The 24858-nt window shown below is 56.8% G+C and overlaps 1 protein-coding gene across 3 annotated transcripts in view; it reads left to right on the top strand.

Moving 5' to 3' along the window:
• KHDRBS3 (KH RNA binding domain containing, signal transduction associated 3) overlaps nucleotides 1-16793 on the top strand; it is an 84583-nt gene extending 67790 nt beyond the window's left edge. For all 3 annotated transcript variants that reach the window (XM_054708451.1, XM_054708453.1, XM_054708452.1), the window contains 3 exons: nucleotides 1503-1585; nucleotides 14740-14798; nucleotides 16580-16793. In XM_054708451.1, the coding sequence (XP_054564426.1) occupies nucleotides 1503-1585; nucleotides 14740-14798; nucleotides 16580-16671 (234 nt within the window). In that variant the 3' untranslated portion in view covers nucleotides 16672-16793. The remainder of the gene's footprint in view (nucleotides 1-1502; nucleotides 1586-14739; nucleotides 14799-16579) is intronic.
• The last annotated feature ends 8065 nt before the right edge of the window (nucleotides 16794-24858 follow it).

Genomic DNA, 24858 nt, shown 5'->3' with positions numbered 1-24858 from the left:
CTATTCACGTATTCATTTATCAGACCCTGCTGCATGCCTCTTTTTTTTTTTTAAATATGCTTTTATTGGTTTTAGAGAGAGGAAGGGAGAGGGAGGGAGAGAGATAAAAGCATCAATGCTGAGAGAGAATCATGGATTGGCTGCCTCCTGCACGCCCCACACTGGGGATCAAGCCCGCAACCTGGGCATGTGACCTGACCGGGAATTGAACTGTGACCTCCTGGTTCATAGGTTGATGCTCAACCCCTGAGCCATGCCAGCTGGGCCTGGGGCTGAGCAGGCTTTGCCCCTGGAGGCCTTGGGTCCAACAACCTGGCCCTGGCCCCAGGGGCAGGGTAGGCTGTGCCGCTCGTTTCTGAGCAGTGACAGAGGCGGATGCATCAGGCCCACTGCGGGCTCAGCGGGGACGGGAGACTGGTTCTGTGGGGCTTTTGAAACTAAGATCTCGCATCAAGACTTCTGGTAGCCCAGCCAGTGTGGCTCAGTGGTTGAGTGTTGATCCATGAACCAGGAGGTCACAGTTCCATTCCCGGTCAGGGCACATACCCACGTTGCGGCTCGATCCCCAGCAGGGGGCGTGCAGGAGGCAGCCGATCAATGGTTTCCTCTCACCGTTAATGTTTCTCTCTCTCTCCCTCTCCCTTCCTCTGGGCGCCTGTTGGAGCGTGTCTTCCACACCCACCCACCCAGCTTACAGCTAACGCTGCCTTCGCTTCGCCTTTCCTTCCTGCACGGAACCTCAAGGTCGGCCCCCGGAGGAAGCTCGGGGCCCGCTCAGGTCTCCTGGGCACGTCCTTGTCGCTGCATGCACACAGTCGTCTAGACGCCCAGAAACAGATCAGAGCTTCTCCGAGCCATGTGCACACCTGTTCCCGACTGTTTCCTGCTCGCCTGTTGTCGGCTCTAGTTTTTCTCCACCATCACAGGCAGCAGGAACCTTAAATAATTGCCTCTGAGGATTTTCTTCAAACACCCCGGGAGAGAAGGGTATTTTCATGGGATGAGCGCCAAGTCATGTCACATAAAGATATCCCTCTGAGGATGGGGCTTTGATACAGCTCCCCCCCGCTGTGCCCCCTCCACTGGCCTCCAGCCTCCTGGTTTCCATAGTGATTGTGGCTGTTGGATGTTAAGGTCCCCACAGAGCTGGGAGTGAGGGGTGGGAAGAGGAGAAGTTAAAATATGACAGAGCTCACTGTTCATACCCAAGATTGAGCCTTTAAAAAAGTGAGTGCTCCCTCGATCTCCGCAGGCCTTGGCGAATTCCCATAGTTGGGAAATGTGGGTTCTGACCACTTTTGCCGGTTTCTCTCTGTTTTGCGTTTTGCGTTTGGAGGCTTTGCCACATCATTTCCGCTGATGCCCCTGTTACACTTCCCTTTACTCTCTGAGCAGACAGGTTGCTAAGTGCCGGCTGCGTGAATGAAGACGCAGTGCAAGCAGCACGCCTCGCTCTTCCCAGACACCCGCTGACCGTCTGTCCTCCTCCCGTTCTGTTTCAGGACTACGACGATGGCTATGGCACTGCGTATGACGAGCAGAACTACGATTCCTACGATAACAGCTATAGCACCCCGGCCCAAAGGTAAGAGCCCGTCTCTGGGCCCTGTAACCGACCCTGCCCTCCCCTCCCCCCCCGTACCCCTCTCCTCCCCCCCGTGTCCTTTCTGGGGAAAGGATGTGGATGTGGCTGACCAGCCAGCATGTCTACTAGAACCTCCTCTGCAACTGGCTGTAGCTTTAAAGCAATGTGGTTTGGGCCCGGTGGGCGTGGCTCAGCGGTTGAGTGTTGACCTATGAACCAGGAGGTCACAGCTGGATTCCCGCTCAGGGCACATGCCAGGGTTGGGGGCTCCGTCCCCAGTGTGGGGTGTGCAGGCGGCAGCCGATTGATGATTCTCTCTCATCATTGATGTTTCTCTCTCCCCCTCCCTTCCTCTCTGAAATCAATAAAAAATATTTTTTTAAAAAGGCTTGGGAAATAAACATTGAAATTTTATTCACTCTGAGAATTTAGCCGCTTAGTGTATTCTGGGGAGGAGCAGTGTCGGTGGAGTCTGGTTATTCAGGTCCCGAGGCCCCAGGCCACGTGAGAAACGTGTCCGCACCCTGCCCTGTCCGTGCCGGGAGAGAGCAGGAGGTTTTGTCTGTGTTCACGGAACATTTCCATCCGCAGCAGACGCCTTCCGGCTTCTGAGAACCTCAGGTTCCTGGTAATAATGAGTGGGTTCCCATTCGCTTTCTAAAGAAGTATTTATTCAGAAATACATGTTATTGGAGGCAAAAATAAAAAAGCTTTAAAATTTCCTCTTGTGATGGTATACCTGGTTGTTCATTGATATTTGAAATCAGTGTTTATTCTGTTCAGAATGTTTTCCTAAATGCCGAGAAACCTCTCGCTTTATATTTGAAATTCTAAGTGGAGAATAAAGGTAGACAAACACAAAAGAAAACATTGGCGTTGTGAAGCACTAAAACTAGGGACGACGTGGTCACTTTGATGGAGCGCAAACTCACGTTTGGACTCAGACGGGTTACCAGGCAAGGTTTTACTTGTTCATGCTGATACCGAGGTTGACAGTGATTTAAAAATGTATTTCCTTTTTGCTCACGCCAAGTTATTTTCTTATATCATTTGTAACAGTTTAGTAGCCTTCAGACTGTGTCAGCTGGTCCTTTTTAGGGCAAGCCTCACCCAGCCGGTGTGGCTCAGTGGTTGAGCATCGACCTATGAGCCAGGAGGTCATGGTTCGATTCCCTGTCGGGGCACATGCCCGGGTTGCAGGCTTGATCCCCAGTGCGGGGCGTGCAGGAGGCTGCCCATTGATGATTCTCTCTCATCATTGATGTTTCTCTCTCTCGCTCTCCCTTCCTCTCTGACATCAATAGAAATATATTAATTTAAAAAGTAGACTCACTTACTGGAAGCCTGGTGCCCGGTGTCTGTGTCCGTGAGGTTGTTAGCACTCTCCGTGCTGGTTGGCACTGGTGTCTTCTGGGTAAGAGCTTACATATCTCACTGAAGGCCCAGCAACTTGATGAAGAGTGTGGGGCTGTATCGATGAAGAAAGGGGACACAGAGTATACGATTAAGCCCTCAGGTCAGTAGGTCAGCTCACTAGAAGCAGAAAGAATTAGGGAACCTCAGCTCCTGCTCAGCCTTTCAAATGTTCTGTTCTGATGTTTCATTCTGTGTCTGAGCTATAACTTGTTAAGGTTATAGGACACATGTCACACATGCACAGTTACCAGCTCAACCACAGCCTTCTTTCCGATGCACAGACACGCGTGGGGTGGAGGCTCTCTCTGGAGCACACCCACGCCTTTCCTTTCCTTCTCCCTCCCCCCAGGCCTACACTAGACTTGCTTTCTCTCTCCCGAGCTCCAGGGGCCCTTCTTCTGCCGCTGTAACCTGGGTCCTGAGCCCACGCAGCCCAGTTGGCTCACTTTTCCATGGCTCACTTCTTTGTGTCTAAATGAACGTTTACTTGTATAAAAAAATAAATAAAAAAAAGCTGTGGACCCGTGCCATAGAGGTGTGGGGAGTCTGCAGACCTGCGCTTTGATCCCCCTTTCATGCTGACTGTGGGGGTGACCTTGGGCAGTGGCTCCGCCTCTGCACGCCCCAGCTCGTGGACGGTGTGACGTAGTTCTGTGTTCGAGGGCGGCCTGAAGGTTGAATGAGACAGGCAAGGCCGCAGTCCCTGCGAGGCAGGTGGAGGTCGTCTCTGCGTGGGGACGAGCAGGCGGGAAACGACCTTCGCCCTCACTGACCTGAGCCGACGGGACCCGAGCCTTCACAGAAACCATCGCTTCTTCTCCAGCAAACCCTTTGGAAAGGTATTCATTCCCTCCAAGCCGAGTGGAGTGAATTTCCATTTGCCGTCTTATTTGTAACCCTGATGACAATCACAGCTCACAGCGTGACGGCTCTCGCTAACGCAGCGCGGTGCTGAAGGCCGGAAAGGGGCTCAGAGAGTGGGGTTCAGGGGCTCTCACACCCGGAAAAGGTACCTGAGGGAGGAGGCAGGGTTCAGGGGCTCTCACACCCGGAAAAGGTACCTGAGGGAGGAGGCCTGCCGGTGAGCTTGGCTCTCTGTATGTCAAGTCATTATGTTCCCACTTACATACAACAATCACGCCACTCTGTCTGTGAATCGAATCGTGTTTACACTTACGTACAATTTTCATTTTAAAAAAAATCACGGCACTTTGGTCTGTGCTTCTGAAGAGTGTAAGTTCTCCGAGGAGATATTTGATTCCTCTAGTGATCATAAAGAAAGAGGAATAAAAGGGTTTCACACACGTGCTAACCACCCCCCTCCCCCCTCCCCACACACACACCCCACACCCACACGGAAGCACCTGGGTGAGTGTGTGGTAGGGGCATTGGCGTCTGGACGTGAAACACTGACAAGCTCATTTCCCACCGCGCTGTGGGGTTTGACCGTACTTTCAAGTACGTACTTCATTTCCGTCCTCCTAAGTCGCTGTGATTTTCATGAAAACACTTTACCTGACTGAAGAAAAGGAATTGGAAGTAATGGCTGCCCACCTTGGAGAACTGGCAGGTCCAGCGCCCGGCTGTCTGTCCTCCTGTGGATTATCTGTGCTCCCATCGGGGCCCTCCTCTCCGGCTGCCCCTGTTGGGGAGCTGCGGACAGCGGGTGGCGCATCTGTCTCCAGAGGCACAGCTGACAGATACTGGTGCGAGGCTTCTGTCTGCCCCGAGACACCGTTCTCCAGAAGAAACGCGTCTCCGGATGAAACCACTGGCTTGCTTTGGTGACAGACGCGACCAGAGCCCCTCGGCCCCCCAGGCGGGACGGAAGCCGCCGAGCCACCTTCACGTGGATCCCCACAGGCATGTGGGGACATATGGCCGGACTCGGGCACACGGGCGGTCATACATCAGGTGCGGCTCCCAGGCACACGCCAGATTTGTCGCGAGGGATTGCAGGATGACGGCCGCGTGCGAACAGCGTCCACCGGGCGGGGCGCCGTCACTGGGCCCGATGCGGCCACCTGCTCCGTGGCTGAGGACGGAGCCGGCCACGCCCACCGTCCCTCGCAGGGACAGCTCCGCGTGGGAACATGCCGGGAAGGGCTCCGTCACGGGAAAGTCGCCTCTGTGGCGGTGAGAGAGGGGCCGGTGGCCATCCCACCCGTTTCCAGTCTTTACTCTCGGATGTTGACGCCTGGTAGGTCAAGCTCTGCTCCCCGAGCCCCTGTTCACTTCCCCCGTTTCATACAATCCTAAAATGCATTCCTGTTGGTTTTAGAAGGGTTTTTTAAAACAGATCCTACATTCTTTTTAGTGAAAAAGAAAAGAAAAGCCACCTACCATTTGTATGGCTCCCAGCTCCTCCACTAGGAGGCGTGATCGAAGGGGTTGAAATGACAGTCACGTTCCGTTCCACCAGCCTGGACTGAAACCCCCGCTCCCTGCCCAGGGCGTGTGGCCCAGTGGTTAAAGCATCCGCTCTCAGACCTCAGGGGCCGGGGCTCCATTCCCAGTTGCAGGTTCTTTCCCGGCCCCCGTGGGGGCGAGAGCAGGGGACAACCAGTCAGTGAGTCTCTCTGATGTCGGTGTGTCTCTCTCTCCCCCCCATCCCACTCACTTCCGCTCGCTCTGAGAAAACGTGCTCACTCCTGGGGTGCGGATGGAAAGGAGCCCCAGCTCCCTCGCTTCCTGTAGCCGCGGGGTTTGGGCCACGTTCTCTCACGGCCGGATTCTTCTGGTCTCCACGTGACAACGACGACAGTAAGATGGGAGTTGTAAGGCGGGGCTGTGGCGGCAGCAGGTGTCCGTCACAAGCAGGAGTTGAGCAAACTGGGAGTGAGGTCTCCTGCCCTGGGTGCCACAGCCCTGGGAGGCGGGCAGCTATTACTGCCCGTGTCACAGATGAGGAAACTGAGGCACAGAGGCTGAGGCCCATGGGGAGGAAGTGCCTCAGTCGCGCATGGATCCGGCTCTGGGTGGGACCGCCCTCCGTGGAACTGGTGATCACGACCTGCGTGGTTGCTTCTGTCCTCTGAGGATGACGCTGGTGCGTAGCATCCAAACCAGGAAGCACCGAGTACCATTGCAGGTGCCACGGAGACCCCGGTGTCTGTGGGACAGGAGTCCGCGAAGGCCTGGCGGGGTGTGCAGACTCTGGAACCCGGGGCGCGGAGAGCGCGGGTTTTGTGAGCGACGGTTTACACGGACGTCGGGGTGCCCGCCGCGATGCCCAGGGTCCAGTCCGCCCTCACTGCCCGGCCTCTGGGCCCGGGAAGCTGCAGTAAGTCCGGATGAGGCTGCGTTTCCCGTGGGCTTGTCCCCGAGAAGGGAGCCGGCCGGCGTCCATCGCGGGGCTGGCACGTGCTGTCACTGTGACCCGGGGTCTATGGTGAGTGCACGCTTACTGTACAGGCGTCTGGTCGCCGCGTGGACGGAGGAGACGGCGGTTCCGGCAGGTCCCGGCAGGCGGGGCAGTGGCGGGTGGGCAGCGAGTGGCCGGGCACGGCCCCGAGGAGACAGGCCTCGTGGAGGCCGAGTGGACGTGGCTGCGAGGACAACGCGAGCCGAGGGGTCCCTGCTCTGCCCCTGCTCCCAGGGCAGCCACGCCGGGTCCCGTGACCTGCGCTTCGGGTCCGTCGGTGAGGGGGGCGGGGGGCTCGGTGGCCGTCTCCAGGCTGTGGTCGCGCCGCAGGAGTGAGTCTGGACTGTGGGCGGCGCTGCCTGGCGCGGTGCGGGCTGCCAGATTCCCTGTGGTCCTGCCCGCACGCCGGGGCTGAGCGTCCGAGGCGGCGCCGGCGAATTGGGCAAGACGGGGAGCGCCCCAGCCGGGGTGTACAGCCCGGAGCGGCTCCGGGGACGTCGGGCAGCGGGACCTAGTGGTGGAAGATGACTTCACTCTGGGTGGTGGGCACACGGTGGTACCTTCTTAAAAACCATCTTTTGCCAGAAAAATGTCACAAAAATGGATCCGTTCCCTGGTGCTTCTTCGTGAGAAATCGCACTCTGCGGTTAGTGGCCTGAGGAGTGGGTTTGTTGTTGGAGTGGCAGCCCCAGGAGCCATCCCGAAGCCGAGCTGAAAGGCCGGTCTCCCTGTGCCTTTGGATCCAGCTCTGCCACTTGCGGGGTGACCTTGAGCACGCCAAGGGCGCGCCTCAGGGAACCCCGCGTTTCACTGATGGGGTGAGTGGACAAGACAGGACTCACCTTCCTGAAAATCAAATAAAACGGTGACATTGCGGAGCACGCGCAGGGGAGGGGCCTGTTCCCGTGTTTTGGTCCGACGTGTGTCGCTGAGGATGCGGCCGCGCTCTTGCTAAGCACAATGGGCTGTACCGCACCAAGCACGCATTCTGGGCAAAATGCTGCTTGTTTAGAGGGAACTTCGCTTTCCTAAGATGGATGACAGCTATCCTTGAATAAGAGCTTAATAACGTGGCACGTTATCTTATTTAAATCGCACAACAGTCTTATACGAGATTTATTTTTAAAAGCATTTTAGAGGAAATTGAATTAACTTCGCCTAAGCTTACACCCAGTAAGTGCCGGAGCTAGATTCTGATAATACGTTTGTTTGACTCCAAAGCCCGAGTCTTAACTATTAATTCTCTCCTGTCTTTCAAACCGATTACAGTAAGATGAGAAACCTGCTTAAAAATGACAGTACGACCGTGTAAGGAAAGCACACTTAGCTCTGCGGGGACGCTCAGCTCAGCCCCGGGTGCGCGGCTGTGAAACCCCGGGCCGCTGTGTGTTGGGGGAAGAGACGGGGACAGTGAACGGGAGGCTCTTGTCAACAAAACTCTGCTTTGTGCTTTTCCCTTTTTCTTAGAATCTCATCAAAATTCCACAGTGTTTGTAAAAATTATGTAGAACCTTCTGCAACCTTTTTTAAAATTGATTTTAGAGCAAGGGAGGAGGGAGAGAGAGAGAAACATTGATGAGCTGCTTCCTGCACGCACCTCCACAGTGGATAGAACCTGCAACCTGGGCATGTGCCCTGACCGGGAATCGAACCCGCCACTTCCTGATGTCTGGGATGACGCCCCAACCACCTGATCCATACTGGCCAGGGCCCATCTGCAACTGTTTAAGCAACTCTTTGCTCAGCAAACAATTTCCGATCGTTTACAAGCAATGGGAAAGATGTTAAAGGAAGGAAAATGGGTGCCACCTCAACGGAAGGAGAGACAAATGGAAAACCGAAAGTCATCAGTAAAATGTTGCTTCAACGGCACGAAAGAAAGTCTTTTTTGCATCGAATTGTGACTGGCGATGAAAAGTGGATTTATTTTGAGAATCCCAAACGCACAAAATCATGTCTTGATCCATGTCAACCATCAACATCGACTGCAAGGCCAAATCACTTCAGAAAGAAGACAATGCTCTGTGTTTGGTGGGATCTGGAAGGGGTGGTGTATTATGAGCTTCTAAAACCAGGTGAAACCATTAATACTAATCGCTACCGACAACAAATAATCAATTTGAACCACGCTTTGATCGTAAAATGACCAGAATGGGCCAGAAGACACGGCAAAGTAATTTTGCTTCATGATAACGCACCATCACACACTTCAAAACCAGTTCAAGACACGTTGAAAGATCTTGCCTGGGAAGTATGAACCCACCCGCCGTATTCACCAGCCCTCGCTCCTTCAGATGACCACTTGTTCTGATCGATGGCACATGCACTTTCTGAGCAGCACTTCAAAACGTTCATGAAGTGGAAAATTGGGTCTCTGAATGGTTTGCCTCAAAACTAGAAAAGTTCTATTGGGACGGTATCCACAAATTACCTGAAAGATGGGGGAAATGTGTGGCTAGCGATGGACATTACTTTGAATAAAGCCCTTTTGATGTTTCTCTTGAAATTACCGTGTTTTCTTTGATGACAAAATCCAACATTATTAACCGGTACACCTAGTAGTTCAGTGAATGTTTGCTTGGTAACCAGAGGACGTTCCCACACCCTGGAAGGTTCTGGGCATTTTCTTTGGACTGTGGATCTCTTACAGCCATCTCGTCTGGTCTCCCTGAATTACCTGGGTTTTTTGAAAAAGTACACAGACATATTTCCCGTTATTCCGAAAACGTGGGGATTAGTGGTTAGATTGGATCCATGGTGTGGAGAGGAGCTACACTGGAAGTCAGGGCAACTAGACTTCCTCCTGACGCCATGACGTCCTGGCCATGCCGAGCAGTCATGTCTTTTGATTGGCTTCCTTCTCTTTGTTACCCGACCACATGTCACCCTTTTACCCCCCAGAATTAGCGAGGGCCACGAAGTTCTTCCGTGGACATGGTTGCTATCTGTTACCATTTACCATATTCAGACTCCAAACAGAAACGTTTAAAAATATGTATTAATCATGAAATATATAACAATAATCAACCCATTGCATGTTAACAGAATTTATTTTCGTGGAAAATCACTATTTCCATAAAAACAATACAATGACAGACATCTCTCCTATATTTTTGCAAACCTCTTTATTGTCTGGCTCAGGAGGGGCTGGCTGGGTTCTCCCATCAGCCTCTGTGTCCCGCCCGGTGGGGCCTGTCGTGTTGGGGGAAGAAGTTGGATGACAGTTGGGTGCGCCGTTGGAAAGGGGAGAGCATTTGGCTCGCCGTGCACGTGAGGGTGGCTGTTCTCTGATGCTGCACCCGAACGTGGCAGGCGGCCGTGCCTCACGGTGAGCTGTGGACCGGAAACCCGGTCGGCAGGCTTGCCGGACGCGGAGGGCTCCGGGGGACCGTGGTGTGCCTTCCCCGCCACGATGGAGTTGGTCGCATCACTACGGGTCCTTCGAGAAGCTCCGGTTCGCCGAGTTCCATGCTGTGCCGTGTCTCGTTACGTCTCTGAAAGAGTCAGATTTGATGCCACCCTCGCCAGTCTCAGCAGAGAGGCCGCCAAGTGCCCACTCGCTGGTTCCCTGCGGCAGAGACCGGTGTTCACAGCGGCTGGCTCCTGCTTGGACGTTGCGAACACATGGCCTGTTGTTTTTCTCCCCGTGACGGCTCGCTGCCTTCCTTGTTGAGAGACCACCCGCCCAGCAGCGAAGGCTGAAGAGCCCCCGTTCGCGGCCACCCTCCTCTCCTGCACAGAGACGTCGGGCAGCGCAGCCCGTGGGCCTCCCACGCTGGGCACCGCCCCGGCCTCCCCGGGACGGACGGGGCCTCGCACTTCAAGGCCCAGGATCATGAAAGGGGTTGCTGGAGAGTTGAGATTCGGAACATGCGTCACTTACAGCTCGATCGAGACATTTAACGACGCAACTGCCTCACAAGACCAGCAGCCCCACGCCCGCTAGTGCAGCTCTAGCTCCGCCTGGTTCTTGCTGAAGTTCCGGCGGTTTCCCCGCCACGGCAGGTGCCCGTGTCTGTGCGTGGAAAAGACGAACGTCTTAGCTCCGTTGGGGGAGCGGCCCCCGGTCGGCGTGAGGCTGGACCTGGGCCACACAGCCCGGGGCTGGGGCTCTAACCCGCCTCCACCCGGCTGGCCCCCCGAGTCTGACACTTCCTCTTCTGGGCGCCCTGGGACAGGCGTCCTCAGACTACGGCCCGCGGGCCCCATGCGGGTGTTTTTGCCGTTTTGTTTTTTTACTTCAAAATAAGATATGTGCAGTGTGCATAGGAATTTGTTCATCGTTTTTTTAAACTATAGTCCGGCCCTCCCACGGTCTGAGGGACAGTGATCTGGCCCCTGTTTAAAAAGTTTGAGGACCCCTGCCCTGGGAAGTGTTGCTAAACGCCCTGGAAGAGCCCCCGGGTGCGGGTGCGGGTGTGGGTGCGGGTGCGGGTGCCGGTGCGGGTGCGGGTGCGGGTGCCGGTGCGGGTGCGGGTGCGGGTGTGGGTGCGGTGCGGGTGCCGGTGCGGGTGCGGTGCGTGAGGCGGTGGACAGCGCTGGGAGGTGCAGCCGCTCCCCGCAGGCGCGCCGTCCTCCAGCCTCGGTGCGAATGGGGCCGCAGGAGTGGCCGGCGTGGCGTTTCAAAAGGCGCTTCTCGTTCACTGCTTTATCTATAAAAATTAACGGTCCTCTGGGGATTAAAGGCTCCCGAGTCGAGAGCCGGGCTGGAGCTGATGTCTGGGTTAGGCGTGGTCAGGCCCTCCATTTCTCCTGCCATGTAGTAAGAATTTATTAGCCGTTTGCTAATATTCATAGTTATCAGAACGATTACAGATAAGATGTTCCTGGAAGGAATGGGCCAGAATAATCGGGAGAAATGTCAGCCTTTTTTGGAGAAATTCTCACGGCACCGAAAAGGCTGGTGTAGCTTCTGGAGGATGCGCAGCCGCTCCCGCCCCAGAGAGCTGTCCCCGCCGTCGCAGCAAAGCGCGGTGATGGCCGCTGTTCACGGAGCAGGGCCGGGTCCGGTCCTGGGTCCACAGTCCTCTCTCTTTCCCCTCTTGGTTTTGGAATGCTGCTACCGGACTGACCCCTGAGAGACAGGTCTGGGGTAGCCATGGCTCCATCTTCTGACCTCCTTGTCGTACCTGGAAAAGGACACAGTATGGGGACTTGAGGTGACAGTCTCTAAAGGCATTGTAAGCTAGAAAGGACTTAACATGAGAAAGGGAGACGGGTCGAGAGGATGGGACATACATCTGCTCCACCCACCCCCACGGGGCCCCACGGGCGTGGCTCAGGGGCTGAGCGTTGACCCCTGAGCCATAGAGGTCGACAGTTCAATTACCGGCCGGGGCGCATGCCCGGGTTGTGGGCTCGATCCCCAGTGTGGGGCGTGCAGGAGGCAGCCGATCAGTGATGTTCCTCTCTCGTGGCTGCTTCTATCTCTTTCTCCCTCTCCCTCCTCTCTCTCTCTCTCTCAAATCAATAAAAACATATTTTTAAAAATTCCATGAAGGGTCAGAAGAAGGTTATGAAAGATTCCTGAGGAGGAGGAAGCAAATGAAAGCAAATCTACAAAAAAAAAAACAAAATGGAGCAAAACCCCGCTGGGGAGAGGGGTCTGTCCGGTCCAGGAGAGGAAGAGGGGGCAGGGAGACAGCCCCTGACCGACGGCTGTGAGCCGGCCCGCCGAGGCCGGTGCTCCTCCTGCAGCCTCGGACCCACCAGCGCGCAGCAGCGTTTGGTCCCCGGTTAGAAGGTAACGGTGCAGAGCCAAGCCTCACGGTTCCACCCGCGGGGGGACCCGGGGCCCAAACTCAGGACACGTTACTTCCCACCGCACGCACCAGTACACGCTGTCCCCGTCCACACGCACCAGACGCAGCCACTCCAAACAGGGCTTCCGTCCCCGGACAGGAAAACGGGACTCCCCCGTGCCAAAAGGAGCACACGCCCCAAATGTCGGAGGAACTAGGAAGCAGACGGGAGACCTGGCCCCGGAGAGGGCAGAGGGCGAGGAGAGGAGGCGGCCGTGGCACAGGAGGTTCGTCCTCAGTGGGTAAGAGGACCGCGTCCAGGGAGGCCAGCCCGGCGAGGGGGTGGGAGTTCACCCACGAGTGAGGCGGAGGCGGCTGCTCCACGCTGGGGAGGGCCGGGAGCCACCGGTGCCAGGAACACGGAGGCCGGAGCCCAGGGGCCGCGTCCCAGCTGGGACAGCAGAGAGAGTGACGGGAGGAGAGAGACTCTACAAAGACGAAAAAAATGAGACGTTACGGTTCACATGCAAAGGGCACCCCAGGCGCCCAGACGGATGCGGCCGGGACAGGGAGGAGACGCAGCGCGTTAGCCCCGGGCGCTGGGCTGGCTCCCGAGGATGCGCTGCAGCCTCCGCAGCTCCGGGGTGGGAGGGGGCGCAGGGGCGCAGGCAGGTGTCAGGCACAGGCTCCGGCCGCACTTGCCCGGTGACCCTCAGCCTCCCAGGCGGCCTGCGGAGATCACACCACGGGCTGTGCAGAGGCTTAAAGAGGTCGCGGGTGGGGGCGGGGGAGGGAGAGAGAGGGGTGCATGGATACAAGTCAGGAGTCCTTCCGAGCCCCGTTCACAGAGACGGGCGGTCAGGCACTCGGGGCCTTTGCCCTTGTTTTGAACCCTGTGGAGGGAGGGAGGAGGCCCAGGGAGATACCGTTTGCTCCGTAACCCTGGGTTTCCTCCCCGTTCTGGGCCTATTTCCTGACTCTGATGGGGGACCCGGGACCCCTGGGAGAGCCAGGAATTATGCTGAACGTGTAGACTTCCTTGGACCCCGGGCATGGGGGACCCCGGGCATGGGGGACCCCGGGCATGGGGGACCCGGGCATGGGGGACCCGGGCATGGGGGACCCCGGGCATGGGGGACCCTGGGCATGGGGGACCCTGGGCATGGGGGACCCGGGCATGGGGGACCCTGGGCATGGGGGACCCCGGGCATGGGGGACCCGGGCATGGGGGAAGGACAGGAGACATAGGAGACGCGGCCTCGCGTGGCAAGGAGCCCACTCTCGACCTATGGAGGGAGGGGCGCCCTTGACCTGGACCTCGCGATGGGGTTGAGGTGTATGCGGCCGGCTGCGTTTTCTTGCCTCATATCAGCGCTGGAAGCTGTGAACCTAGGTGAGGAGGAGGTGGTGTTTTCCACCATCTTTGCCACGGCTGGGGCTTCAGCGTATCCTTGGGAAATTGGACACGTCCTTCGTTAATAGACCCCCGAGGTCCCCAGAATGAAACGCGGGGGGAGCCGTCCCGACGGGCTGACAGGCGTGAGGGGCGCAGCTGCTCCCAGCTCGTGGCATCATGACAGTCTCGCAGCAAATAATCAGAAACCGGTGAAATGATGGAAAACGTCAGTTGAAAGTGTTCCCTTGTCAGGACGAAGATGGCCTTATCGGCAATCCGCGGCTGGGCCACGTGACGCCCCCTCTGTCCTCCCGCTCAGGGGAGAGCCGTCCGCACCGCTGCTCCGGGCTGAGCTGTGGGAGCGATTCCCGCCCGTCCGGTGCGGTTACCGCCCGCGCCTTCACCGCCCGCGCCTTCGGTGAAGGAGACTCGAAAGGCGGCGCGGGTCCTGCTGAGGACGGGACGGCCGCTCGCAGCTCCCCGGCGGGCAGTGGGGCCTGTCCAGGGAAGGGTGTCACTTTGACTTTGATGAAGGGGTTGCTCTCATCTTATTTGTGCAACGAAGGTCAGTCTCCCAGGACGCCAGGGTTGCATCTGTCTCGGGGGCCATCAAGATGGGCCTCTGGCCTCTGACAAGAGGGGTGTGGTTCTCTTGACTTCATGCTGAATCTCTCTCTTTTTTTTTTTTAATGTTTTTTAGAATTGATGTCAGAGAGGAAGGGAGAGGGAGAGAGGATGGAAACCTCAATGATGAGAGAGAATCATCCGTCGGCTGCCTCCTGCACGCCCCACCCTGGGGATCCAGCCTGCGGCCCGGGCACGTGCCCCGACCGGGAATCGAACCGGCGACCTCTTGGTTCATGGGTCGATGCTCACCCACTGAGCCACGCTGGCCTGGCACAGTGCTGTGTTTCTGAGAAGCACTGGCCGTGTGGTGCCCGTGGGAGGGGGCCGTCCCTGTGGCTCACACAGCTGAGTCGTCCGGTGGGCGAGGGGCGCATCGGAAGGGAAGTCCTTGCTCCGTGTGCAGCAGACCTTCCCGCTGGGGCGAAGGTGTCGGCGCGTTTGTCACGTGTTCACGTCGGGGCCTTTGGTCCCCCTGAAGCCTGCGGCCTCCGTGGGGGTCTGTCGCCAGCCTGTCCTTCAGGCTGTCTCTCGGTGCAGAGTGCTTCACTGGGTGTGAATCACACCCCCCGCGGCCCCCCGCTCACCTCTCCCCTGTTCTGTCTCCCTGCAGCGGCGCCGATTACTACGACTACGGACACGGGCTCAGCGACGAGACGTACGATTCCTACGGTGAGTGCGGGCCGCGGGACAGGCCGCAGGGGGATTCGGACCCGAGGCCGGTGCCCAGCCGCCTCGTCGCCGCCCGCCCTGCCCGCCTGTGCTCAGAAGCTCCCGGAGGATGTGGAAAGGAGCGAGGAGGGAGCCTCGCGGAGGACGCGGGAAGTGGGTTCCCACTGGGGCTCTGTCTGGGGGATGCCCTGGGTTGGTGACCTCCCTCATGGCCCAGCTGGCCGCCCAGCCCCTGATCGGAGGGGCTTTTTGGAGGGTGTCGGCTTCTTGACGGGAAAGGGACGTGAGACCCTTTGGGAGGACAGCCCTGGGGTGACCTCCCACCCCATCCTGATAGCTTAATTCACCCCCAAGCCCCAGGGCTCTGAGCACTCACCGAGGAGCCACCCACAGGGGCGACAGGACCCCGAGCCGAGGTGAAGGTGGGTGCTCTCGCCGGCTCCGGGGGAACCCAGGCCCGAGCCTCTGTAGGCAGAAGGACGACCGGTTTAATTGAAAGAATTGGCGGCGGTGGCGGCATAATAATGGGCAGGAGATCCTTTGCCGCAGGGCACGGGGCTCAGAGGACCGAGGCTGCCGTCACGCTGCGCCCGGCACCCGGCGCGGGTCGGGTTCTGGGTGACGGATGTGCTGACGTCGGTGACGCCCTGCAAGGCCCTTTCCAGGTGTTTCCTCTGCAGATGCCTCCCTCCCATCGCCCGCCCCAGCCACGACCACTGCACGTGGGACGGTCACTTTTTATGTCATTATTCGGAGCGACCACTTGAGAAGCACGTTGGTCCGCTGAACGCCGGGCGGTTAGATGGATGCCAGTTAGCTGGCGGGAGGCACACTGATGGCGTGCTTGTGCCAAGCCTTTGTCTTGGCAGCTTTTCAAATTGGTCTCCGGGCCAGGGGACTTGGGATTGCTGGGGTGCAGGGGTGCACGGCTTGCTGTCGGAGACCCGGGGTCTCGGAGGCCCGGAGCTGAGCGGTGTTTAGCTTCAGGCGGAAGGACGATGGGGTGCCGGGTCATTGGGGCGCCGTCCCGCGTGGGCTCGTGTCACTTGAGTTAAACGTGGCGTAGGCCATGCCTCACCTCGCAGCCGTGAAGTGTGGCCGAGGTTAGATTTGCACCCCCACGGCTCTCTCGCCCTCCGTGAGAGGACCCACGAGGGGCAATGCGGCGTTTCTCCCCCGTCCGCCCCTCCCCGCGTTCCTCTCCAGGTCCTTCTGCCTTCACGACTCTTTCTTTTTTTAATTTTTCTGTTTTTTAAAAAAATACATTTTTATTGATTTCAGAGAGAAGAAGAGAGAGAGAGAAGCATCCATGATGAGAATCATTGATTGGCTGCCTCTTACACGCCCCCTACTGGGGACCAAGCCCCCAACCCGGGCATGTGCCCTGGCTGGGGGTCGCTCAACCACCGAACCACGCCGGCCGAGCCTGCCTTCACAGCTGTTTCTCCTGTGTTTTGTTAGAAGAAATCTAAGCCACCCTTCCCCATCTATACATGCCTTCATGTGTAGCAAGAGGGAGCTCACTTGCTCCTGGAGCTCGGTGAGCGGCCCAGAGGAAGGTTCCCGCCAAGTCGGTTGCCACGTAGGATCCAAAAACCACATCTCTGCCGTGCGGATGGGTTTCGGCGAGGAGATGGCCATCTTGCGTGGTGTCTGTCATTTCTCCTCAGTGAATTCCCTGGGTGGGTCGGGCGATGTGTCTCCAGTGTGACATCGCGGTAGGCCCAGGGCCGAGTTAGATCCTGCAGACGGTCTAACGGTGCTTCGTCTACTGGTTTCAGGGCAAGAGGAGTGGACTAACTCAAGACACAAGGCTCCCTCGGCGCGGACGGCGAAGGGCGTCTACCGAGACCAGCCGTACGGCCGCTACTGACTGTACTGACTTCCTGATGTTGTGAAATAGCCCGTTTCCACCCGTCCTGTAAACTGTTCAAAGTAATTTTTTTCTACGAACAACCCCCTTTTTAAATAAATCAAAATGCTTAAAAATCGGAATGGATGGAACTTAAAACTACTTTGTGGAAACATCAACCTGGGAAGAAAGAGAAAAACAATAAAAAAGACATGTAAAATTTTGTTATTTCCAATCTGTATCTGAAAGGAAAAAATAGGTCATCAAAAGGAAAAAACAAAACCACACACACCTTTGATTAACTAGTGTTAAACGAAAAAATAGGTTTACTAAACATGTTAACCCATCCTTTAACCTTCGCCTCACCTTTCATTTTGAAGGTTTCCATAGAGTTCAGTTATTTTATCTCTCAGCCAGATGCCAGTTCTTTCTTCCCTCTTGCGTCAAAAGGGAAGCCAATTACGAGTGCACATACTGTGGTCTTCTTTTTGTAACGCCAGTCTTGGAATGTTCTGTAGTGTTAAGCAGACTTTCCTCTTGCTTGATACTAAATAAACTTTTGAAAGAAATGTTCCTGTGTGTGTGAGCTAACAGTTTCATGCTTTTCTGACTTAAAAAGGCCTTCATAAATAGCTGTAAACAGGGAGAGGACTCACTTAACGACGCTCGTCATAAAAGGGTCACGCTAAGCATCGCACACCTTCTTTTAAAAACGGTATAAAACTGACCGCGCCACCCCAGGGCCGCTCACCGTAGACCTAAATGCTGTGTAGAGAGTCCAGGGGTGTCCGGGCCAGAGCTTGCTTAGACGCTGGTTTTAAACGAACGACTTGAGTTTCGGGAGCGGGATGTGATCCGTCTTCATCTTGTCGAGCGTTTTCTCACTAGCGCCACTTTGGATTTTTTATGAGAATGTTGGTGCCTTAATGCGCTCCTCGCCCCGTGCCGGAAGCCATAAAGCCCACGCTTTTAAAGACACTGACTAAATGAGGTCGCCCTCGCCAAGGATGTGTGTAGCCCTTAAACGGTCTTCATTGCCAAAGGTAAATAAATCAAATAAGGTTTTAATCTCACTTAAGTTATCTTTAATAGAAAGACTAAAACCAGGGAGCTTACGACTCAGGGAGTTTCACTAGAAGCCCCACCAGGGTTTCCAGCTCACCTAAATTCTCATTTTAAAAAGTTTAATTCGTCTTAGTCCTCTAAAAAGCCGTAGCTTAGCCAGTGTAATTGGGGCCAGTTACCCCCTATTAAACAAATGTAAAAACCTCATAACTAGTTGTTTGTAATACATTCTTTGGTTAGTCCTTGAGGGCACTACCTAACACTGACAAATAGTTCATAAAGTTACTCTTTAATCTTTCGGCATAAGTTGTCTTTAAAATTGTAGCTTATGAAACGTTTAAATTTTTTTTTAAATTTCTTGAGGGCTCTCCTTCTCTCTGACTGAAAAGGTGTTTTCTTTTGTCAGGAGACGTGGGCCGTGCTGCGAAGTCGAAGGAACGGCTGGGGCCCCGGCGCAGAGCCGGTGAGCGTCCTCTGTGTCCGAGACTGTGATGTGTCCGGAAGATGAAGGCAACTTCATGCTCCCCTAGTCGCACGGGAGGCGCCCCTCGCTGGGGCCTCTCCAGCGCCGGCGCTTGCAGCAGGTGGACCGGTCCAGGCCGAAATGGAGCTTCTGAACGTGAACAAGCCGGACCGGCTCAGCTTTGTTTAAGAGGCCGTCACAGTGTGGCAGCACTCAGTTACTTTCTCCAACGGGAATGTAACCGCCTCGCCTGGCCGGCGCGGCTCAGTGATTGAGCCTCAACCCATGAACAGGAGGTCACGGTTCGATTCCCGGTCGGGGCACGTGCCCAGGTTGCGGGCTCCATCCCCAGTGTGGAGCGTGCAGGAGGCAGCCGATCTATGATTCCTTCTCATCACTGATGTTTCTAGCTCTCCCTCTCCCTTCCTCTCTTTGAAGTCAATAAAAAGATATTTAAAAATATACATAACTAGCCTAGTCAATAACATGCAAAAGTTTTCCAAGTTATTAAGTGAGAGAGACCTGTGTGATATGATCCCAATTTTATTTTTTAAAAACTGTGTGTCCTCTATCTTCATAGGCAAGAAATTGCCAGGTACAGTGGGAATTTTTTACAGTCATTTTCTTGAGTTTGTGGAAGTACGGTTGCGTGTGTGTGTGTGCGCGCGCGTGTGTGATTTTCAATCCTTTCTGAAATTTGCAAAATGAATCATTACTTTTATACGAATATTATAAATTTTTTAAAACCTGGGTGTCTGGGGAGGGAGGTGGCATTCATTAGGCCTCACTTTTCAGAGAGGCTTGTTTCCCAAGCGTCAGAAACACCCCTGAGGCCCGACACGTTGGATCTTTTTAAAGTGTTGTGTGTGGGTCCGCCCCCTGCACGGGTCTCGCTCTGGGGCAGCGCTGTGAGCATGAGGCCTGTCCCGTGTGGATGCTGTGGGGATGAGTGGGACCCTGTTGCCGGAGTGACGTGTGACCTGGAAAGGGACAGGACGATGTGACGCCGAGAACTCCAAGTTGACTAGAGATGTTTATTACGTGTGGGACAGTTAGCAGAGACGAAAAAAAAAAGAAGAAATGTCACTCATGGTCATAGCGCGGCAATTCAGTCAGTCTCGCTCCCTGGGCTGATCCCGGAATTTGACTGGGTCTGTGGTCCCAGGACTTAACCCTAAAGGTTTAAAGAAAGTAGATAAAAATCCAATTAACCTCCATCTCTGCCATTTTCTAGGGCATATGTGACGAATATCAATAATAAGGCTTGTTTTTTTTAATGCAAATAACGTCTGTTTACGTTGATCAGTGTCTCACGGCTAGGAAGGAAAAAGTCCATCGTTCCATGTAAAACGTAAAACATCCCTTTGTGCTTGATCGTGCCGCCTTGGAGAAAGGCGGGAGAGCATCTTAACATCGGAACCCGCCCTCCCTCCGCTAGCGGAAGCCTATCCGAGGCCGAGGTTCTGGGGGGACCCTGAGGTCAGGCATCTCGCGCCGGCTGTGTGGGCGGTCGGCACCCGGCTTCTCTCTCAGGGTGACCGGCCCCTGTGGCTTCGATGGCCCTGGAGACGGAGTGCTGGCCGCCGGCCACGGGGATGGGGCTGTTCTCCTGGCCACGTAGGCTCTGAGGTAACCGTCTGATTGTCTCCAGCACATCAACACACATTATTCGGTGTTTTCAAGTTGTAATTTAAAAATATATCTGAGAGTTGAATCTCCTACCAGATGACATAACGGGAGGACGGAGCCTGTGTGTGTCCATCGGATCTCGTTTCGTGTCTTCATCTTGGAGTCCCACGGAAAACGCTCTCCAATCCGACCCAGGCGTGTCCTTCCAGGTGCCGTCCCGGTCACCACCATGCGGTCTTCGTCCCTCACCTGCCGTATTTTATGTCCTTGATGTCAACTCCTAGCTTTTGCATCGTTTTCCATAAAAGTCCTTGTTGCTGGTCAACTTCTGCTGGCTGCCGCCTCTGCCCGCATCCCGCCGCCCGCCGAGCTGCGTGTCCGTCCCGACGTGCCACGGGCATCCCTCCCTCTTCCCGGAGCCGCTCACCGGGACCGCTCGGCAGGACCCGCTCACCAGCGAGCCTCCTCGGTCACGGAATTCACTTGGGAATTGGAAAACCATCTTCATTTTTCTTTTTTTGGCCCCATTTTGTGTTCTGTGAAATGTTATGTAATACGGTATGCCTTGTCCTATGGGAAGCCTGTTAAAAGGAAAGCAAACCGATCTTCCTTTGTTGTCTCCTAATAAAAAAGTACCGTATTTTCTGGCGTATAAGACGACCTTTTAACCCAGGAAAATCTTCTATACACCCAGTCGTCTTATACGCCGGAAAATACGGTAACCCAGGATGTGCGGGTTCCTCAGCATGGCTGCCCATTCAGAGCTCTTCCACGGGAACCCCAACCTGTTTCCGGGCGCCTCCAGACACACAGAGGTGCGGCCTCACAGGTCGCCGGCAGGTTCTGCATGAGGAACCGGCCTCCCTGCTCTGATCAGACAGGCGTCGTGCCTGCTGCCTCTCACCTGCCAATGACGCTGTGGGAGGACCCACTGCCTGTGTCCCCGAGGCTGTCTCTGAAGGTCTGCTTGGGGGGCGGGGTGCACTGGCTGTCGTGGAATCATGTCCCCTGAACATGTCCACGCCCCCGTCTCCAGAACCTGTGAGCGTGTTCCCCACACGGCACAGCGGCTCTGCACGTGTGACTCGGGCCTGGAGGAGGAGGCTACCCCGCTCCATCCAGGTGAACCCGCCCTGGTCACTGCAGTCCTTGTAAGAGGGTCAAGGTCGGAGGAAGCGGGTGTGCGGACAGGGCCTGGGATGCTCTTCGAAGACGGAGGAAGGGGCCACGTGAGCCAAGGAACGCGGCCTTTTCTAGAAGCTGGACAATGCCGGAGAGGGGTCCTCCCCTGGAGCCTCGGAGAGGAACACACCCCCACCGCCCCCATCTCGCCCCGAGCTCAGGGAGCCTCGCCCTGCGGAACCTCCAGATGATAATCGGGGCTGTGTTAAGCCACTAAGTGGGTGGCAATTCATTACGGCGGCCTTCGGAAACGGACCCACACACCTGAGACCACTTAGGGCCCTTGAATGTGATCCGAAGCGGCCGAGCTTGGAGTGAGGCCAGCTGCCTCGCGTCTCCTGCTCTGCGAGGAGCTGGGAGGCGGCAGGTGAATGAGCAACCTCGTTTCCCACTTCCCGATGGGTTTCCACGGTTACTTAAGAGAGAGCTCGGCAGGAGCGGATGGGATGGTAGGGAGACGCCAGGGGGATTTATTCTTCGTTTCCTTTAAACACCAACAACATTTTACATTGGGCGAGGGGCAGGCACGCCGTCTCATCGCCTCGCCGTGGAAATGTATGGCTGCTATTAGCTTTGTAATTGGGTTCATAGACGTTGGTAGAGTTTTATCATTTCTATTTACTTATTTTTGTGCTTTGTCTCACTCCCCGTAAAAGGATTTGGGGGTGGTTCCTGCAGTGCATGCATGCAACCCAGTAGGGTAAAAGGAAAAGAGGAGAAAATGGGGGGAAGAAGCAAGTGGGGCTGAGGAATTGAGAGGCGACCAGAGGGAGGCGAGATTGGAAGCCTGAAATGGGCCCCCGAGCATCCCAGCAGCCAAGGCTCAAAGGGACTGGGGGTAACTGCAGGACTCAGTGTCCACAAGTTACACCCTCCGGGGAGAACACAGGGGCTCCCCAGCAGCCTGGCGGCAGGGGCAGGGGGAGGGGCAGGGGCAGAAGGCAGGGGGGTGGGAACCAGAAGCCTTCCTGGAAGGGACAACACCTGCCTTTCATCTGGCAGGTTGGTGCCTGTTGGCCATGGAAGGAATGAAGGACAGCCCAGGCCACGGGTGGCACGCGCAGAGCCTGATGGGGAGAGGTGGAGGGGGTGCAGGGGGTCCAAGCAGGTCTGCGTCGCTGGAGAAGGGGCGAGGGGGCTGGGAAGCGGGGAGGCCCGAGGAGGAGCCAGGAGCACCTTCCACTCTGCCTGCTGAGGAGCTAGAACTTGACCTTGTGAAGGGCCACTGGGGATTTGTGCCGCACCAGCACGGCCAGGGGTGAACCTGAGAGGGGGCGGTGAAGGGTTGAGAAAAGAGACAAGAGAATGAAAGCTGGGTCTCGGTGGGACGCTACTTCTCTGAGAGACAGCGCCACGGACCACAAGCCGTGTCTTTATTTTACAGCCGATGCCACGAGGCACAGTGAGGGCGGGTCAAGATGTTTACAACATCCTCATGGGCTTCGATTCCACTCAATCACATGCACCTGATCCAGCTTTGTTTACTTGCAGCCTCTATCACTCAGGCACGTGGGGCCACGTGTTCGGACCACAGGTTCAAGCTCACAACTCCAGCTGTTGGCTATCATTGTGCGGGGAGGGCTCTGCCCTCCAAGCTGGGACTTGCACGTGGCAACGAGAGGACTGTGCCCTCTCATTAGTCCAAGACTTGAACCTGTCCAAACCCTGTAGCTGCTCTCCACAGGGATTCAGCTGGGGAAGTGGCATGATGAAATCCACATTTCAGAAGAAGCTCGCTGCCTTGTGGAGGGGGCCACGGGGCCTACTGGCTGCAGCCCAGGGCCTTGGAACAGCCCCCACCCCCCGTTCTTTCCTACCCTCACCCCCCAGGCAGGGGGATGCATCTTCTCAGGGTGTGCAGGACGGAGAGCAGCAAGGACCCGCCCAAGCCCAAGAGGCCCAGGTTCTCCCTGATGCCCTTCCCCCGCCCTCCTGGCTCAGCCTGGTCCCCAGCGTCCCAGCCCCGGGCAGCGGGTGGAGCTGCCCAGGGACTCTGTCCAGCAGAGGCCGGTCCAGAGGCCCAGGAGCTGCCACCTCCCTCTCTCCCGTGTCCACAGGGTGGCAGGACGTGCCTCTCCAGGTGGGCCTCCTGCTCAGGTGCTCCAGGCGGCCCCGTCACCTGCCCCTGAGCACGGGGCAGCAGGGCGCACCGCCCAGCCCTGGCCCCTGCAGGCCCTCGGCCTCCTCCCCGGGCACTGAGGAGAGGAGAGGGGGCGGGGCCATGGCCTGACCCTCCCTCGGGCTGGGGAGCGGTGTCTGTGGGCTGCTGTTGCTTGAGCTGCCCCGGTGCCCAAAACAAGGACACGGCTCGCTCACGATGATGGAGGGTGCAGGCCTGGGACAGATGGCTAGGGGCGCGCCCCAGCATCACCTCCGGTCTCTCCACGTCGCCATGGCAGGTCATGTCAGCAAGGTCTCCTCATCTGTGAAGCTGGACCTAAAGGGCCCCTCGCTCATGGCTGGTGTGAGGATCCAACAGGAGAGCCAACGTCTCATCCTGGACCGGATGCTCGGCCTGCTCCAATAAACGTTAGCTGCTTTATTATTGTGTTGATTATTATTATTATTATTATTATTATCTTATCCCTTACCAGTTAACACTGTGAGCATCTGAGTGTGGAGAGAGACAACCCTGTGAGGCAGCCACGTGCCCAGCGCTCCGCACACGGCTTAGCCCAGGTCCGTCCGCTGAGCGTGGTAATCACAGCCGGTGGTCTCTCCCGTGGGAGACACCGGAACAGGCCGGCTTCCGGCCGGAGGGGGCGCACCTGGGCCTGGCCCGGCTGCCCCTGGGCCTCGGGGTGTGCAAGGTCCTCCCGGGGAGACCCCCTTCCTGGCGCAGCAAAAAACTCCCAGGTCCACTCTGATTGGATGTACTGGGGTCACGTGAGGCCAGCCCCCAGCCAATGGCTGCAGCCAGAGGATGAAGATTCTGATTGGTTCAGCCCCGTGTCCCAGCTGATCTCGGGGAGGCAAAACTGGGGTACAGAGGGCACAGAGGAGGGGCGACTGGGGGCGATTGTCCACGCTGGGGTTGGTGTGGGCTGGATCCCCAGGGGAGACTCGGGGGGTGGAGGGGTGCTCAAGCCCGCCCACAGGACCCCGGGCAGGGGTCACAGATCAGCTGCCTCGCGTTTTCCATCACCCCGCCTCCTTCCTCAAAGCTGGGGCGCCATCTGACTGCATATTTGGGGCCCCCCCGGGCCTGGGCTGCCAGATTTAGCCAATAAGAGCTGAGGAGGCCCCTTTCCCTCTGAATCTCAGCCCACACACCACCCTTCCCGGTGCAAGTATGTCCTCTGTGACTTGGGGGACAGATTTTACTTTAAAAAATTCACTGTCTACCTGAACCTCCAGTCGAACGGGATGCCCTCTATTTCATCGGAAACCCTAACCTCGGGCCTGCATTGTCTGGCAGCACCCGCGGGCCCTGCCCAGGGGGCTCACGCTGTTCCGTGCGGATCCGGACCTGCCGCCCGCCCGCAGCATCCGCCTCCCCAAGGAGACCTCCCAGCTCAGCGTGACGGGGACGCTGCCGGCAGCCGGAGCGAACCCCAGGAGCCGTGACCCACTTGGTCTCTCTCCCATAAAAGATGTCTACCCACCGGCCGACAGGGACCCCTGCACCGTGACCAGCAGGGCCCCCTCCCCCACGCTCCGTGCGGGCTCTCACCGGCAGGAGCTGAGCGGGCTGGCACTGCGGCAGCCCAGGTGGCAGCGGGAGGCAGAAGGGAGGGCGGACGGGTGTGGATCCCAGCGAAGTGGGCGCCTCCTCGCACAGGCTGCTGGGAAGCCTGGCAGGGCGTTTTGGTTTCCACCGTCTAGGCCAGTGCTCAGCCACGGGCTCGGTGCTGGCTGCCAGGGAGCCG

The sequence above is a fragment of the Eptesicus fuscus genome, chromosome 19 (genome assembly GCF_027574615.1).
Source record: "Eptesicus fuscus isolate TK198812 chromosome 19, DD_ASM_mEF_20220401, whole genome shotgun sequence".
Lineage (NCBI taxonomy): Eukaryota > Metazoa > Chordata > Mammalia > Chiroptera > Vespertilionidae > Eptesicus > Eptesicus fuscus.
Note: the sequence above shows the minus strand (reverse complement) of the source record. Positions and strands in the feature narration are given on the sequence as shown.